This window comes from Telopea speciosissima, chromosome 10 (genome assembly GCF_018873765.1).
Source record: "Telopea speciosissima isolate NSW1024214 ecotype Mountain lineage chromosome 10, Tspe_v1, whole genome shotgun sequence".
NCBI lineage: Eukaryota > Viridiplantae > Streptophyta > Magnoliopsida > Proteales > Proteaceae > Telopea > Telopea speciosissima.
Genome location: NC_057925.1, coordinates 14,507,444 through 14,526,229, shown reverse-complemented (window position 1 = coordinate 14,526,229; position 18,786 = coordinate 14,507,444). Strand labels below are relative to the sequence as shown.

The window sequence follows — 18,786 nt, the reverse complement described above, 5'->3', positions numbered from 1 at the left end:
TGGAAATATGGCTCAAAACAGGGTACCTGACTGCGTGGCAATGCCGCTTGAGGGGTGGTGGATTGTAGGTGGCAGAGATTGGGGGGAGGAGAGAGAGAGAGAGAGCTGTGCTTCTTACGCCATGTTACCAAACGCATTTCAACCCCGCGGAAGTGCTCCGGAGTACTGAAACAAAAAAATATATTTCTACCTCAGAAACACTCCAGTGGAACATAAACGTTATCATACAGGCCCTAACTGGAAAAAAAAGGTTGGTTTGGTTCGTCTAAAATCGAGTGAGGTTTGGATGATTTTTTTAGACACCCTGAAATCCAAGATTGAGAGAAATATTGATTTAGATGGAGGATTGAAAGAAAGCAGATCAAAATTTTGAAAACAAAAGAAAAAAATAATCACAGGGAGAGAAAAATATGCGGGGTGGCAATAAGCTTTAGATTCTGTGGAGAAAGGGATATTTTTTTATGGTTTGCCTAGCTGTTCCTAGGTGCTTCCCATGATTTTACCAATCCATACCCAACTCAATGCACTATCAAATTTTACTAAATTATGTTGGTTAAAATGCTATATATAGGTAATAAGCAGACACCCATGGCCCTACGTGAGTTTGACTTCTTGACTCTATCAAGAATTCCTAAAACAACTCAATCAAGACTCTTAATGTGAATCTTGTTACAATATAACAATTTCAATGAATGATCAACCTTTTTTCCTGAACAAATAAGAATACTAAACTAAGAAATAGACCCAAAGTAAAACTCCTAATCTAGTTAGACCTCTTAATAAGAAATCCTGTTGGAGACCAACACCCCACCGGTATATTGGTTATACTTTTAACTATCCAAATTGGAAAAGCAAGATCTCATTCTTGTTAGAAAGATAATCATAAATTCCTTGTATTTCCATTTTCTTAGGTTGTGGGGCATGCTAACATTCCCCTAGTGGTTATTATTTTAAATCGAGCATTTTCAGCTCTTCCCATGAAATTTGGTTACTAACCAGGGAACTAATTATAAAAGCTGGGTGCATATCCAAGCACAATAGAATAGGAATATACTAGACAAACTACGAGGAAACATCCTGGATAGCAGAATAAGAAAACAGAACTCAGAATATGAAAATAATAATAGAAACCGAAAATTCAGAAATAGTAAATCAATTTCAGTAATAGGAAATTACAGGTGAAGATTAATAACTCAAATAGACTAAATCTGATTCAGATCGTAGTGAAGAGAAGGAGGTTTGCAATTCTGGTACAAAACCTGCAGACATGGTTTTAAGATCTCCCAGAATTGATTTGAAGATCATCGTGAAGATCTTCTAGAAGATGACAAGAATATTCTGAGGAGAATATTCTGCTGGATATTCCAGCAGCCTTTTTGGCAACCATTGGCTCTTATTTAGTAGTTTCTTTTATTATAAATCCTAGCTATTAAGTAGCTAAGCAATTAATCATTTTAGTTAATAGTTACTTTCTATTTTGGTGACTCTTCCTTAGCTATGGAGAGTTACGGTTATTGCAAGGGACCCTCCTACCATAATAGAGGTTTCCTATTTTATATTTCATAGAGATTATAAATAAAAAGAGAGGGGTTGTACTCTAGCGAACGATTTTAGACAAAGAAAAGATGAACGCTTTATGCTGTTTTTCCTTGTGAGATGCAAGATGGGCTGTTAGATGCAGTTGCAAGGTGATGCTTTGCATGGTCAGTGTGACGCTGATCAAGGCTTAGGTGGGATGCCCAAGACAGTATCAACAATGACTAGAAAAGGAGTTGCAGAACTAGTTAATGGAAGAACTAGAACAAAAATGAGAAGAAAATAAGAAAAATAAAATTAGAAGAAGAAAGGGAAAGTAAGGAATCCACCTTACCAATCTAGGACTCCGTCTAGAAAGCTTAAGAATCCTTTCAAGTCACCACTAAAATCCATGTTAGCCAAATTGCAGAAAAAACTGAACTTTATTGCAAATAAAATTGAGGGAAAGGCCTTTGGCCACTACATTATTTAGACTTGAGATATAGACCCAAACGGACTCCTATACAGAATTGGATCCAAACTATTACTAGGATTCTTGGAAAAGCAAAACCAGACCAGATGCCATGAATCTTAATCAACCTAGGATTTCTAATTAACATAAAATGAAAATAAAAGTCACCAAAAACTCTTATAGGTTCTTGGAGTCAATATTCCTAATACGACCAGGAATGGAGCTCCTGCTGGCTCCTCCTTTTTCTTGCAGCCGATCAGGATGAAAGCTCCGGATCTGCCACGGGAAAAATTCCATTGAAATTATGTCCTCTCTTTCTTCTTCTTTTTTCCTGGGGTATTGGTAGAGTTCCAATTGCAATTACATCCTTGGTGAATGAACACACTATCTTCTGTTGTTACTGATCATCCAAAAGTAAAAAAATAAAATAAAATTATAATAAAAGGAATAAGAAGTTGTTTAGCAAATACAGACACCCTAGATCACAGCAAAGATGAATTTTAGTAATACTCTTGCAGCAATGTCAATTATTGCTAGTTCATAAGTTTATCTCAATTTCAGGTAAATGTTTTGTTCACAGATTGTGTTTGAAGTCATTCAAACCAAACCAACTATTCCTGGTGGTATTCACTAGTTTTGTTGAATATTCATCAGATTCTAATTGTTTCTTGAAATCTGAACACGCATACACACAGATTGGGTCTTATTTTTTATTCTAATTTAAGAAATCATCACCATGTAATCAAATTTCCATCTTTCTTCATTATTCCATTAACCGATATCAGCTTCAATTATTTGGTATGGAATCTCCACCTGATCGATTGGTGTTCTGCCACAAAGATTTGATCTCTCTTTATTTTTTGCCCTTATACCTATAGTTCAAAATTTAACCGAAATTTCGACAAAATTTCGTTAATTTCAACATGACCGAGATGAAACAGAAGGCGAAACAAGAAGCAGCATAATTTTGGTCAAAATTTAGCTAATTTCGGTTACAAAAAAACCCTGTTTCGGCGAAATTTTAACCACGTCGGTCGAAATTTTTCGTCATTTTGTCCTCCCCCACCCCCCCCCCCAAAGAACGCCAAGCGAAACTCAAGTAAAAAATGAATTGTTTCGGTTGAAATTTCACTAATTTCGGTCATTCGGTCTAGACCGAATGAAGACCGAGATATGAGTTCTTGAACCCAACCATCTTTGGAGATGATAGAGAATTCTCTCAGGCTCGTGCATAGTGTGTTATGATCATGGTACAAGCTTTCGCGAAATATCGCCGATATATCGACATATTTCGGAAATCTCAAGCCATCCGACACGAAATGCCAAGCGAATTGAAAAATGTACAAATTTCGGCGATATTTCGGGGTATTTCGGTCATGTACAGAAATAGCGACCGAAACTCTGTTACAAAGGCTTAAAAGCCTCACGTGACTCAGCCTTTAAAAGCCAAATCTCGCAAGTCTCGGTTGAAATTTCGACCGAGACCTGCAGAGAGCTCTCCTTCCTTCAGTTTTTTGGTTGCTTCCACCCTTCCAAGCCTCATTCAAGCATTGTGTGGCATCATTCTCGATGGATTGTCACCGGAAACACGTCGGAGCCTCATCCAAGCACATCCTCCAAGGATTTTTCACTATTTAAGGTAATTCTTTTTTCTCTAAAACTAATTTTTTTGAAAATAGTATGTTCAATACATGTTGGATGGTGATGATATTAATATATGTTAGACACCGAAGGCCGATCTACAACCTCACGGTGTCGAAAAAAAATTTCCATATGTATTTTATTTTTTTAATTTTCTTGATTTAAAAAATTGATTTTCCTACAACAAAAATAGTTATAAATTGGGGGTAATATAAATTGGATGGAGATCAATTAAATAAATGTTAGACAACAATGGCCGATCTACGGCGTTACGGTGTCGAAAATATTTTTTTGTCAATAAATAATTATTTTTATTTTTGGAAATTAAGAAAAATATTTAAAAATTCAAAAAAAAGGAAATAAATAAGGAAAAATATTAGGTTTTGGTTTGAAAAATCATGAAAAAATATGAAAGTAATTTCTACATGTTTTTGAAGTGCATTAGATATATATTATGTTTAATCATTTCGGTTTTGCTGTGTTAGGTCAATATTTATATGAAAATTATTTATAAAAAATCGATTTTAATTATGAGAAAAATATAAGGGTTAGGAGAAAAATATTAAAAAGCTATACAATTGTTTTACTACTCTCAAAGTCTCAATTGAAGTACTTCTACATTAAGTTTTTAATCATATGTTTTACTTACATTGCAATAAACAAGTAATATTATGGCGGATCGTGAAAGACAACGTGAGAAAGGAAAGCAAAAGGTAGGGAAAAGTAGTCAACAGAGGGAGCAGAGGGAGCAGAGAGAGCAGAGGCCAGCCAGGCAGCCTAGGGTTGACATTGCATGGTTACATGGCACTCCAATTGATGGGGATAAGAGAAAAATCCCAATGTAACTATTGTCACATGCAGTTTTTGGGAGGTGGGTCAGGCAGCCTAGGATTGACATTGCATGGTTACATAGCACTCCAATTAATGGGGATAAGAGAAAAATCCCAATGTAACTATTGTCACATGCAGTTTTTGGGAGGTGGAGTCCAATAGACTTAAACAACATCTGACTGGATGATCTAAAGATGTTGTAGGTTGTCATATGGTCCCTACTCAAGTAGCTAGGGAAGTTGGTAACAGTTTGAGGGGAAAGAATAAGAGGAAGGCTGAAAAGCAGAGGGTAAGGGAACAACTTGAGGAGGCAGTGAGGAGTTCAATGGGAGGAAGAGGAGGAGAATACCATGATGATGATGATGACAGTGATGACTCCATCTATGTGCCTGCTGATATACAGACACCACAGGAGCCTAGGGACTTTCGACGGTCTGTTTCGAGGAGTAAAGTTAGTTTTCAAGAAGATCAACAGAGATAGAGAATAGGGGGTAGTGGAGGAGCAGGCACATCTGGAGGTTCTAGAGTTGGGGGGTTGTTGAATCCTTTTAAAATATCACAATGTATGAAGGCAACTCTAACACCTCTATCGGTACCAGTACCACCATCAGCATTAGATCCCAAACTACATAGGAAGAAGGGAAGCACTCAACCAAAAATCAAAGGAGCATGGAAGAATATGAAGGGGGTTAGTGAAAGAGTCAATAGCTAAGTGCATGCTATACCATACCATCCCAGCAAACACCGTACAAGGCCCCCATTATGATACCATGATTAATACAATTGCAGAGGTTGGCCCAGGGTTCAAGGGGCCAACACCATATGAGGTAATAAATGTTTATTTATCTCAACAAAAATGTAAGATTGATGAGTACATTGGGGAGATGAGGAGTATGTGGGAGACATACAGGGTAACTATAATGGCAGATGGTTGGACTGGGCCTACAAGAAAGTTCATCATCAATTTTATGGTATATTGTGATGGGAGGACAGTTCTCCTCAAATCTGTGGACGCATCCAAAGAGATAAAGGATGCAAAATATATTTACAGATTGTTGAAGGAAGTGGTTGAAAAAGATGTAGGAATAGAGAACGTTGTCCAAATTGTAACGGGTAACGGAAGCAACTTCAAGAAGGCCGGTGAGAAGATGTTGAATAACAGTAAGTACCGGCTCTTCTGGACTCCTTGTACGGCCCATTGCATTGATCAAATGCTGAAGGATATGGGGAAGTTATAGTTGGTGAAGACTGTGGTGGAAAGTACAAGACAAGTCACCAACTTTGTATACAACCACCACTTCACACTAAATCTATTGAGGGAAAAATATGGGGGTGACTTGGTGAAGCCGGGCATCACTAGATTTGCCACAAACTACATTACCCTAAAAAGCTTTGAGACAAAGAAGGTCAAGCTGAGATCTATGTTTGCTTCTCAGGAGTGGTTTGGATGGAAGGATTCCAATACCACAGGTGGGAGGGAAGCACAGGCAACCATGTCCTCCGAGGAATTCTGGACAAAGCTAGGCAAAGTGGTGAAAGTTTTGGAGCCAGTAATTAAAGTTCTACATATAGCGGACTCCGCTCTCAAGAGCCCCACCATGCCAGTCCTATATGCTGCAATAGACTTGATGAAGGATAGTATCTACAATGTGGCTCGTCGTAGTAACAAGCATGGTTCGAGAACTCGCGAGGTCTCGGCGAGATCCGAGATCTCATCGAGTTTCTCGGTTTTTCAAAAACTCGAGTCGAGATGCCATACGCATTATAAAAATACACTTTCTCGGTGAGATCTCGGCGAGATCTCGGTATCGTCTCGACCCAGCCAAATGAGACCAATTTTGAAGTTTTTTGCCTGATTTTTTACGTTATAAAAATGCAATTTCTCGCCAAGATCTCGGCGAGATCTCGGTATCGGGTCTGGATATGGGTTTTGACCCATTTTTTCTCCCCATTTCACCCATCTAACCCATTTTATAAACTAACCTACATGGACAGAACTCGAAAATCTCGCTGAGTTCTGTCCATAGCTCTAAAGAAAGGGAAAACAGCCCATTTTGCTCCATTTTCTTCCTCTTTCCTTCAAATCTTGGGTGGATTGCATGGTTTCAAGTGAGATTCAAGTGCTAAATTGAAGATTCAACTCCAACAATCCAAGAATCATCACCTATTTCAAGAATTTTCAAAGGTATTTTCTAGTTTTCCCCAAATCTATTTTTTTTCAACAAAATTTGTGTAATCCTTGATAGAGTAGGTTGTTTTAGTACGACTCGTCGCCTACCAACCTATGGTCCAAAGTGAAACTCATATTTGGACTTGTTTTTTGGGAAATCTGGGCATGCCATTGTGTTTAAATGGCCTGAAATAGGCTTAATACCAAGTTTCAGACCCAAAATGTGTAAAACCCACTGAGTTGGGGGTCTGAGTCAAAAAAAAAAAAAATGCAGTAACTCGGCGAGATCTCGACTCGTCTCGGGTTCTGGCTGGGCCGAGATGCCACCGAGACCCGAGTTTTAGAACCTCGGTAACAAGCACTTCTTGGACATTATCAATGCTCGCTGGGAGAATCAACTTATACATCCACTGCATAAGACTGGTGAGTAATTTTGTTCATATAACTAATTCATATCTTAGTTTCTTAGTAATATTACTAATTACAATATCTCATTTATGTATGTCAATTTTCAGCATACTACTTGAACCCCAAGTATCAATATAATAATAGGCTTAGGTTGGATACTCAACTTATTAATGCTGTGAAACAAGTAGTAAGAAAGTCGGAGCCAGATGGTAGACTACAATCTATATGCAACAATGAGGTGAGTCTATAATTCATTTAGAATATAATTAGTAAGTATTAATTAGTTAATGAGTCATTACTAATTTTCCACATGGGTATAGATAAAGATTTTTAGGGATGCATAGGGGAGTTTTGGAACCGATGCTGCAGTACAAGGCAGAGCAAGTGGTGATGCTGGTACTCAATTCAATATCTTCTTCTTTTAAATTACATATGTATTAAAAGTTGAAAGTTGTGAAATTTTTGACACGTATATTTTTGTTGTAAACTTGTAATGCACCTGAAAGGTAGGTGTTGTATGGGGAATCAGCTGAGAATTTAAGGAGAATAGTAATCAAGGTCCTTGCCCAAACATGTTCCGCATTTGGCTGTGAGAGGAACTAGAGAACATTTTCGCTCATCCACTCCAAGAGGCGCAACAGATTGGGTTTCGAACGTCTATCTAACATGGTATATGTGCACTATAACTTGAGGCTGAAAGTCTGAAACTACAACACATACGCATGGAACATGAGGGACAAAGGGACACTATTGACCTCGTCAACATCTTTCAAGTTGACTCAGATGATGAGGACCCTATTGTGGATTGGGTGAGGGATAGAGGTGAGTCGGTGTTGGATCAAGAAGGAGGTAGGCCAGACCCCGTGATAGCCTCTAAGATGGGTGCTGATGTGGATGACTATATGGCTGACGAGGGTCAGATACACGCACAGCAAGCATCACTCATACCATTCCAGCCAACAGGTGGCAATGCTGATGAGGATGATGACTGGTCCAGGTCCTCAGGTGGTACTGATAGGAATCAGACTCAAACTCAAACTGGAACTGATGGAAGTGATGGTGATGGTAATGATGATAGCAGTGATGATGATGATGGTGATGGTGATGGTGGTGATGGTGGTGAAGCATTTGATGGAAGGTAAGAGCGTTATGTGGTAGACCAGCAGACGGCGCCTGTAGAGCCAGTCTGATTCACTAGAGGAACACAATTTGATCATGCCACAGAAGATATGGACCATGGTGCACGTGAGGCTGCACCCGTACCCGCACCCTCACGTACCCCCTTATCATACACCAGGAAGCGTAGGGGTCGGCAAACACAGGCTGTTGATTATATGGATATTGATGAGTTATCTAGCTCTGTTGGCGGATTGAGTATAGGTGATAGGGAGGGAGGATCAAGCAGGCATTGGCGTGCCCCATTTTTTGACGCACATACCAATCCATCATCATCGGATTATAGTGCATCACAACCTCAAGGTGGATATGGATATGGGCAGTTAATTGGGGACTATGACTCTCAGTCCCAGTACCAACCCCAGGGACATACTGGTCGTACTGGATCATCTTTTGTGGATGACATCTTTTCATACCCTAGCTACCCAACTCTCCAACCATACATGCTGCCAGTAGGCCCAGCACCAACATTACATCATACTGGATCAGTGGGTAGTCATGGTTCTTCTTCAGAGTCACAGATTGGTCACCAATATCCTAGGATAGGTTACCTTCAATATGTTGATGACTCCATTTACATGGCAATTATGGATGACTACACTCGTTTCTTCTCCGAAACTATATCGTGGTCCACATATGTCCTTCAAACAGAGGACAATGGACGTCGACTCCAGCAGAGCATGAGTAGAGTCGATCCATGAAGGCATAGCAATTATTATTAGGATTTGTTTCATGAAAGTTGTCAGTCATGTGAGTTGTGAGTTGTGAGTTGTAAGCCTTGTGACTTGTGAGTTGTGAGTTGTGAACTTGGGACTTTGTGAGTTTGTGTATTGACTATTGAGTAAAGAGTATTGAACTAATGACTTTATGCACTTATGAATTTTTGAGTTTAAAGTTTAAACTAAGGCCACATTTGACTTTATTTTTTATTCATCACTTTGTTTCAATTTGTTATTATATCTTTCAGTACTTATACAGTTATACAATGTGCTATTTTTACATCAGGGTCCGATCGTATACTGTCAATCAAGGGTGCAAACCCAAAACACCACTTTGAGTTCACTTTTTTGCAATATGAAGGTTTAAATGTGTTTATTTAGCTTAAATAAGGGTGTACATGAAGTACCAGGCCTTAATATGGCCCAAAACCCACTGAAATGGACTGCCGAAATATGGCAGAAAAAATACCATATTTCGGCAAAATTTCGTTACATTTTGGATATTTCGGACACCTCGGCCAGCCCGAGATATCGATATATCGCGAGATCTTGAACCTTGGTTATGATTCCCAATGGGTTCTTTTGAGTTTGGTCAAATTTGGGAGACATTAAACAGCATTTTCTTGATTTTTCCTTATCAAGCCTTATTCAATTTTTTTGTTAAATGTCTCCACTTAATTTACTTTCCTGAAACTAATTATCAGAATCGTAAGATAATTAGACTTTCCTGCATCTTTCTACAAAAATATCACATTATGCATAAACAAAGTGACAAAATAACTAAGTTGTTCAAGAAATTAATAGGAAAACTAAGCATAATAGAATGTAACATCTCTTAATGTGAATAGGCGAGAAAGAACCTTATCGTAACTGCTTTATCAGTAAATCCTACTTCTCTTTCAATAAATGAACTCCGCACCACACTTGTCGGCTGGAAAAAGCATACAATTCATCTACTCAGCAGTGAAAATTACCGAAGGAAAGGAAAATGAACCTTCTCAAGGCAATATTCAGCCATGTTGCACTATTATACCAGAGAGGTCACAAACATTTTCATGTATACAACAACTGAAGGTTCAATTATTTGGTTATACGGCCTGGCAAAGAACAAGTTACTCACATAATTTCGCTTGGGCAAAATTAGAAGCCGGGCAAGTCTCTCCAACCCATTCAATATGAAGTACCTAACAAAAGGAAAGTGAAAAGTTATTCAAGGTATAAGACAGTAAGAGCAGAATGGCCTAATGCGTAGTAGTTACACCTAAAAAAAATACACAAGGCTTTAGTCTCTAGAAGACCAATTTACTCACCCGCCCATTTCAGTCGCCTCTTCTTTGTAAGAAACTAGTTTCAGGGGATCAGCACCTCTCAAGTGGCAAACCTTTGACTAGAAAGTAAGAAAATCAAACCGTCAAACAAAGGATTAAAATAGAGTAGATAACACTTAAATTAAAATAAAATAAAAAAAGTGATCACATTATTTAAAAATATTAGGATTCAACAATGATCAGTTGTAACATGTAATACACTAATACCCTATTTGGTTGAGGTATTTCCTTCTAATTTTATTTCACCAAAAATTCAAAAAAAAAATTGATATTGACCAATGGATTGCTAACAGTAAGAAACATAGTGGAAAACCACAAACAAATATTATCAATAACAGCTGTATGGGCTGAAATTTTACTTGCAAGAGAGTTTTCATTCTGTTCAAGTAGAGGGAGATTCAGTCACTATAATATCCCGTATGAGATCAGATTCTCCAGTCCCTTGATGTTCACCCATGTCAAAAGAAGTAACAAATCTATGGCTTCTCAAATGAACTGGTCGTTCAACTGGAGGCCCAGATCTGCTAATGATGTGGCTGACCAGCTGGCCAAAAAGAGAGTTCATAGATTAATAGGGAGTTTCTGATAATCTATCCAACTTTCAGAATAGCATCATTTGGGATCATCTCATGATGTACTCCTAGGTTTCAGCTTCTTCTTTCTTCTTTAGTTTTTTCTTCTTTTTTGCAACATTTCCGGAACATTTTGTTACGGGATTTTTTACTCTTGCATCAATAAAATTTTCTGTTATCTACAATTACAAAAAAATAATAATAATAAAAACCTACTTTGCTAGAAAAGGGTATTTTTTTCAAACTTGAGTACCAAAACACAATTCACAAAACTGAACATAAGAAAATGAGCAATCAAGCAACATGCTAACTTCGGTCTTATACAGCATGCACAGCATAATATCTAAGTTGGGTGTTAAAAAGTATGGGTTTTTATTATGCATTCTTCTCTTTCCCTCCTACTCTTCTCCTCCACCCGTTTCCTCTAAAGTTGAACACTTCACAGGTACATTAAGAGGTTCCTCTCCCTTCATTCTTCTTTTCCCTCCTACTCTTCTCCTCCACGCTTTCCTCCAAAGTTATACACTTCACAAGTTCACAGGTACATTAAGAGATTTCTATCCTTTCTCCTCTACATTTAGATTTTCCTCTTCCCCCAACCCCTTTAATGTGCTTCTGATACGTATAGCCAGTACCAACCAAAACAGAATCGAAAACAGAGACGAAATTTCTAGATTTAAGAGAAATCGCAAAAACAAAATCACCAACTCAGATGGCCAGATAATGCAGGACGAGTTCTCCTCTAATGGCCTAGAATAGCGGCTGAAAGTTTTAGTCTGATCCAAGGGTCAGATTCTGCTGGAATGATCAATTCCTAGTAGGAGTAGGAGACCTCAAGTTTGACCAGTCAACTGATCTTTTTGACGATCAAGTTTCAGATTCAATACACCCAACAGTAGAGCAATGAGCACTCTATGCTACTGATATTAGATTTAACAGATAAACAAATATCAGTTCTTGAATAACCTCCCGAAATAGCAGGTGCTGAATACAACTAAGAATAGGAGTTATGGCATTCAACCTGCAAAATCAAAACTTGACTGTAGGAGAAGGTTAAGATGACTGACCGAAGAGGATATATGGAAATCAGAATGTAAATCAGACCTGTAGACGACCTATTATCAGAAATCCCACCAAGAGTAGGAAAGGAAAATCGTGGGTACTGCTGGTTCTGCTGCAAGATCTGGTAGTACCACTGCTATACCTTGAATTGAGTTGATAAAAAGAGTATAAGAAAAGAAAAGAGCTTAAACCTGAGCTTACCACCGCAACGTTTGACTGGTTTCACCACCAATCGTCACCTTGAATCACCACAAGGAAGGTCACTGCTTCACCACAGCCAAAGAGAACAAACTTCTGTACAGTAAAAATTGTGGGCTGCAATTGCTGCCGTCTTATATTAATAACAGCAACCAAAGACAGTTTGAAGTAGACTAGGATACCCCCTTATGACCTCATCCTTTGGAAAGGAAATGACAGTTCCAATTTTCTATATTCTATCAGTTGGGCTAAGGTTTGTCTTCCGAAAAATGAGGGGGGTTTAGGTCTTCGTAGAGTGAAGGATTGCAATATTGCTGGCATCATCAAGCTTATTTGGAATATTGCTGCTAGAAAGAAGAGCACTTGGGTAGATTCAGTGTATTCTAGATATCTCAAGTCTGATTCCATCTGGACTATCCCGAGACCTATGAATGCTTCTTGGGCCTATAGAAAGATTCTTAAATATTGGCATCATTTTTCTGATTCTATTTAGACTTCTCTTGGCATAATTAGGTATGATGCTGGTTCAGATAGGCTTGCAAATAAGGATGTAAACGGATAGTCGAAAATTCGAATTCGATTCGCATCCGTATCCATTTAGGGGTATCTGTATTCGGAAAAACGCTATCCGGAAACTATCCGAATCCGTATGGGAACTAATCGGATACGGATATCCCAATATTCGACCGGATATTATCCGATTCGTATCCGATTATAAAATAAAGTAAATATTAATTTTACATATTTTATTTTATAATACCAATGTATTGTCATATGGATTTTATTTTTTTTAAAGACATATGGCAATTATAGTGGACATACTAATGTAAAATTTTAAAAAAAATCCATTGTGGAGTGCAGAAATAGGGTTTTTCATTCTTTCCCTTTTGTATTTGGCTCTAGAGTATTCGGTGTTCTCAATTTTATCTCGGCATCTCCGACTGTTGCCTCTTTGGTTTGATGTTACTTCATCTCATCCAATCCATCCAATCCAAATCTGAGATGTAGACAGGCTTCGAATCGACGAATCAAGATGGAGAAGAAAGGAGGAAGAGCAAGCAAGAGAGGATGGACAAAGCAGATTTCAGGGTTAGGGTTCTAAGCGAACATGGAAACTTATTGGCCTGGAGAGTTTCTTCCCTCTTGTAGCTCTGAAGCAGATCTGTAGTTGTGGGTTAGATAGCTATCTGATCTGAAGCTCTTGATGATGTTAACTATCAGATCTGAAGCTTTGGGGAAGATAACCATCAAATCTGAAGAGGGAAAATGAAGGGAAAAGAGGTTAAGTCTGTGAATTGAGAACTACGAGTCTGAATCTGAAACAGACAGGAAGAAATACGAGTCCAGATCTGGGTGAGATCTGTTATACAGATAAGGAAGATGAACTCTCTCTCTCATGGACGTTTTCGAATTGGATATCTGAATATCCCAAATTTCTGTTACCTTGTCGAATTTGAATTCAGAAATTGTTTTTGAATCTCCGGCGGATATCGAACCGAATTCGGATATTGATTAGGATAGCCGAGTTCGGATACGGATAGTACCATGTTCGGATATCGATTAGGATAGCCGAATTCGGTCCATTTACATCTACTTGCAAAAGTGTCTTCCATTATTTGTGATGGAAATTGACTCTTTGGTCCTAGAAATTCTCAAGTCTGGATCCTCTGGATGTACATCCAAAGTAGCTACTCTAGAAATACATCCAAAGGATGCCATGTGGCACCCTAAAAACTGAAAACCTACACTTCCTTCTACTTTTCTCTCTTCCGTTGCGTTTTTTACTTTATTTTTATTGTCATGTTGTTATTATATATTTACCCAAAAAAAAATGTTATTATCTTATTTATTCATCCCTTTTTTTTATTTTCTCTCTTCTTCCTTCGCAGAACCAGCGACTTGTCCCAATCACCGCAACCTGTAACCCGCTTTCACAGAAGGCAGCCAATGCATGGTCGCTTCGCTCGCATAAGGCATTTGGTCTTACAATTTTATTGTTGTGTAAACAATGACTCCATGGTGTATGCTCTTCGCCGATGATATCGTTTTGGAGGATGAGACAAAAGCAAGGATTAACATTAAATTAGAGATGTGGAGATCGACTTTGGAAACAAGAAACTTTAAGATTAGTAGATCAAAGGCGGAGTATATGATGTGTAACTTTAGCCACACTATGATGGATGATGACATAGTGAAAATTAAGGAAAGAGAGTTACCACCAATTGACTATTTCAGATATTTGGGGTCTATCATACACAAAGAAGGTGATATAGATGATGATGTTTCACAAAGAATTAAAGTGGAGGTGGAGGTGGAGGTGGAGGTGGTGTGGTGGCGATGGTGATAGTGGTGATGGAGGTGGAGGTGGAGGGGGTGGTGGTGGTGGTGGTGGTGGTGGTGGAGCGGCGGTGGTGGCTGTATTAGCAGTGGTGGAGGTGGCGGTGTGGCAATGGTGAGGGTGGTGTGATGGGTGGAGGAGGTGGCAACGATGGTGGTGCTGGTGCTAGAGGCGATGGTGGTGGTGGTGATGGGGTGGTGATGGCGGTGGCGATGGCGTGGCAGTGGTGACGGTGGCAGTGGCGATGGTGGCGGTGATGATGGTGGAGAGTCGAGAGTCGAGAGGTGAGAGTTGAGGGTCAAGAGTCAAGAGTCAAGAGTCGAGAGTCGAGAGTCGAGAGTCGAGCTCGAGACTCGCATAAGCTGGGTCTTTTTTGTTGCCCAATTTTGTTTCTGTTTTTCAAAACGCCAAGAAATTTCTTTTTTTTACCTGGTTCATTCCCAAAAAAAAAACAGCTGTCATATACATGTTCTGTTCTAAATGTGTTCCAACAAAAAAGCACAAAAACAACAGAAGTGCTTCTTTTTTTTTTTTACTTTGTTCTCATACACAGTAAATAATTCCCTTTATCATAATGACCATATAGGAACTAAAGTTCCGTTTACATCTATTCAATATACACTCACCTGTGTTTGCATCTATTAGATATAAACTACACCTGCCAAATAGCCGTTGGGACCCTTAAATAAACCCCTTAGAGCCTCTACACATAGTCACATATACACGCAACCCATAAAATAGAGTTGATGTTCCAAATGGAGTCATTAAGAAACACAATCCGCAAATGAATACACCCTCTTCCAGAAATGCAGTTCATTGAACTTTCCTGTTTTACGCACTAAACAAGCTTAACTATCCAAATCATATTCCCTACTACAATTTTCACATTTCTCGTACTAAATCCCCTATCGGATAATTATGGTTCAGAATTTAAGTCTGATAATCTAATTACGAACATGGATCAAACATGAAAAAAATAACACTAAATTCATTCAAAACTGAAGTATTAAATTCCCTAACCTTTAGCATTATAGGAAGCTGCCCAAAACTGAATTTTTCTCTCACAACGGCCCCATCATTGTATTGAAAACAAACGTCCGCAATAAATCTTCCAGAATACGAGATTCGAGCTAGCCTACACTGTTTAACCAGGAAAAAAAATTATTCAATCACAATATAATTGTAACAATAGTTTTATACATTTAAGGCAACGGATTACCTCGAAGGGATACAGAGGATCGCGCATGCCAGACTTAAGTTCCTTCGAAGGAGGGAATAATTCCGGCTTGCCAAACCAAATTCGGAGCTTGGAGTTGGTGGAGGGATCAAAAACTTCGACAGGTTTGATGTTCCCAAACATGGTTTCCATTCCAGCCTCGACGAAATAATCGAAAGATTCTATGTGTGGTTTGAAAAGCTGTTCCAGAGCCTCGTAGTCAGGCGTCGTTTCTGTACCAACACCCATTTTTGCCTTCCTTCGACTGCAAAACACTCCCACTCCTGAGACTCCCTGAGCATTAACACTGTAGGGGTTTAGGGTTTTAGAGGTGATGTTTTTTTTCTGATAGTTCTAACTTCTAAGGATGTAATTGTGTAAATCGCTCGGGCCGAGCTGGCTTCGGTTGGGCTGGGCTGGTTTTGGTCGGGCCTTATCGGCTTTACCCATTTTAGGACCTTGCACTGTAACCGGTCCGTTTAAGTAATCAGGCCTCATATACTAGGCATGGTCTCATTTATAAACGGTCACTCGGGTATCGGTCCTTAATCGGGTCTTAGACAGGCCTTAAATGGGTTACTGCCGCACTTATCTCTGAACGAGTTTAAATGTGTCGGACGGAGTAAAATGGACTCTAAACAAGCCATAAAATGGGCTTTAAACATGTCATGTTGGGTCGGGCTATTAGTCGATCGGGCTGGACCCTTACACCGGGAATGACCGACTGTTATTCAGGCCGGGCTCAAGCCTAACACGTTGGTCGGGCTCGATCGGGCCAGCCGATGCGGGCCTGAAATTGACACCCCTAACTGGTACAGTTTCAATATGGTTATGGTACACTACACATACCCCATACCGATTCGGTATAGATATCTCATACCGATACCATATTGAATCGATGTGATATTATTCAGTACAGGTATTCGGTATGATATTGATACGGTATGGTGTATTTTCAGTATATTTACATACCAATACCATACCAAATACCAAATCAATACAAGTATCTCATATCGATACCATACCAGATTTATTCGGTATGGTTTGGAAACAATATTGATATATGGTACTCGGTACACATTGACACCCTTACCCAAATGTGGGATCAGGAGTCTGTACTAGCACAAACCAGCTCAAAGTTTTTAAGGTACAAATAAAAATAAGATTTTATGGATAGATAAAACTCCAATGACACCGTTGTTGAAAATTCATAATGGAAAAATCAAATTTTCTAACTTGACTTATCTTTCAAAAAATCTTTTAAGTCAGCCCAATCAAATCTAGTCCGTGCGAATCACGTTTTTCTTATTTTTAAATAGGGCAAATTTCACAGACACCCCTATAACTATTCGAAATGATAAGAACACCCTAAATTTTGTAAAAATGGCAACCTTCCCCCTGACATTAAGCAAGGTTACCCCCAAAATTAAAATGTCGATTTTACCCTCTTAGTAATTTAAATAAAAATTACTAAGATTCCATCAGCTTCCCAAATCAAACTTCCTCATCACCACCACTGTCTCTCCGACCACCACTGATTTCACACAGAAGCCCATAAACAGGAAAGTACGACACAGTGAGCAGTAGCACCGCCGGCCACGCTCTCTGCGACCGGAGAGAATAAATTCCGGTCACAATAAACTCTCATTTCATTTCTTCCCCTCTTCTCAACCGCCATAGCAAATCAACGAGCTTGCGCACATTGAACTGGTCCTGAAGCATTCTCGCCCGCTCATCACACATGCTCACAATGGCCTCTTTCCTCCTCTCAGTCACCAGAGAGCTCATGTACCAGAAGGTCCAGAACGACACCAAGATCCAACCAATCACCCAGGCAATCAAAAGGTTCTTCCACCATCTTCTGGGAAATTTCTTCGACCAAATATACTGGTAGTACTGGTGGAGCTTCCAAACGCTCGCAGGGATCTTCTCTCACAATTTGAGCCATATCTTAGCTCTATAACTGAGAAAACCAATCTTCTACTCCATAAAACCACAGTTGATGAACCAGTTCATGGGGATCTCAGAAAGAATGCAACAGCATAGCGTCAAAAACAGATGTGTTGCCTTCAAATCTAACCCAAGAGCATTGAGATAGCTCATCCACGACAGGAACCAAAACAAGTTAACTATAAACGGTAAAAAGAGAAGTGGGTTTTCCACTGCTTCTTAATTTCACTTGGGGGAGGAGTTGGGAGAAAACCGAAAGCATCCAACATCAACTCTAGACTAAACTATCAAACTAAACTGTCAATATCTATTTAAAGGGGAAAGGAAAAACTCAAATTGGATAAAGAGATGGAAAATTTAAGTACCAAACACTACTTTCTCTGACAAAGAAACTGAAAAAAGGCAGTCTTACAAGTCCATGAACACGCAACAAACTTGTAATTCGAGGCCCCTAAAACCCAAGATTAAGGGAAAGAAGAAAGACCCACTAGCCAAAGAATCGAGGGCTGTCCCAGAAACCAATTTCTAGAAATACAGACCTAAACACTTACACTTTCCCAGAGCAAGCAGCAAACCAAAGAAATCGGCGATGTACATGTCCCATCAAGTAGCTGCTTGATAGCGTCGGTAAAGGAAATTCTGCACAATTCGTCAGTTATCAGGTCAGGAAACCTACTGGAAAAGCTATAAGGCCAACGATAAAGTTACTGCTCCGTTGCCGACAATATCGAAAGCAGGTGAACCAGTTACATCCTCCGCCAGGGGCCGCTGGTTATCCACCTTATCCGCCGTCACCGCCTCACGGAGCGTATCTACCGTATCCTCAGCTGGTGGCAAGGTATGGCTATCCACCCCAAGGGGCGTACCCATACCCTCCACCTCCACCAGGTTATCAGCCATGGCTTTGGGCTTGGGACGACAACGCTGCTCTTGTTTCTTACGCCACCCGGTGAAAACGATGAACAGAGAGAATGAGATTTAGGGTTTTACTCTTAAGGGTATTATGGGGAGTTCATCCTGTTGAAAGGGTAATTTTGCCATTATAAAAATATTAATAGCAACTTAACTGCAAAAGACTAACGGACTGGATTTAGTTGAAATATAATCATAAAATAAGGGCAGTCTTTGATATTTTTTCAAAATTTAGGGTGTTCTTATCATTTTGAATAGTTATAGGGGGTGTCCGTGAA

General features: G+C 39.3%; 1 protein-coding gene and 1 long non-coding RNA gene across 2 annotated transcripts in view; one reads left to right on the top strand and one right to left on the bottom strand.

The window, feature by feature from the left end:
* LOC122641639 (DNA-directed RNA polymerase I subunit 2) overlaps positions 1 to 15,950 on the bottom strand; it is a 92,037-nt gene extending 76,087 nt beyond the window's left edge. The window contains exons 1-5 of the mRNA XM_043834924.1: positions 15,650 to 15,950; positions 15,451 to 15,570; positions 10,243 to 10,319; positions 10,053 to 10,116; positions 9,793 to 9,863 (exon numbers count right to left, since the gene is read on the bottom strand). Coding sequence (XP_043690859.1) covers positions 9,793 to 9,863; positions 10,053 to 10,116; positions 10,243 to 10,319; positions 15,451 to 15,570; positions 15,650 to 15,895 — 578 coding nt within the window. The 5' untranslated portion in view covers positions 15,896 to 15,950. The remainder of the gene's footprint in view (positions 1 to 9,792; positions 9,864 to 10,052; positions 10,117 to 10,242; positions 10,320 to 15,450; positions 15,571 to 15,649) is intronic.
* LOC122641642 overlaps positions 4,941 to 18,786 on the top strand; it is a 22,837-nt gene continuing 8,991 nt past the window's right edge. The window contains exons 1-2 of the long non-coding RNA XR_006329938.1: positions 4,941 to 4,953; positions 10,558 to 10,564. This is a non-coding gene — a long non-coding RNA (uncharacterized LOC122641642). The remainder of the gene's footprint in view (positions 4,954 to 10,557; positions 10,565 to 18,786) is intronic.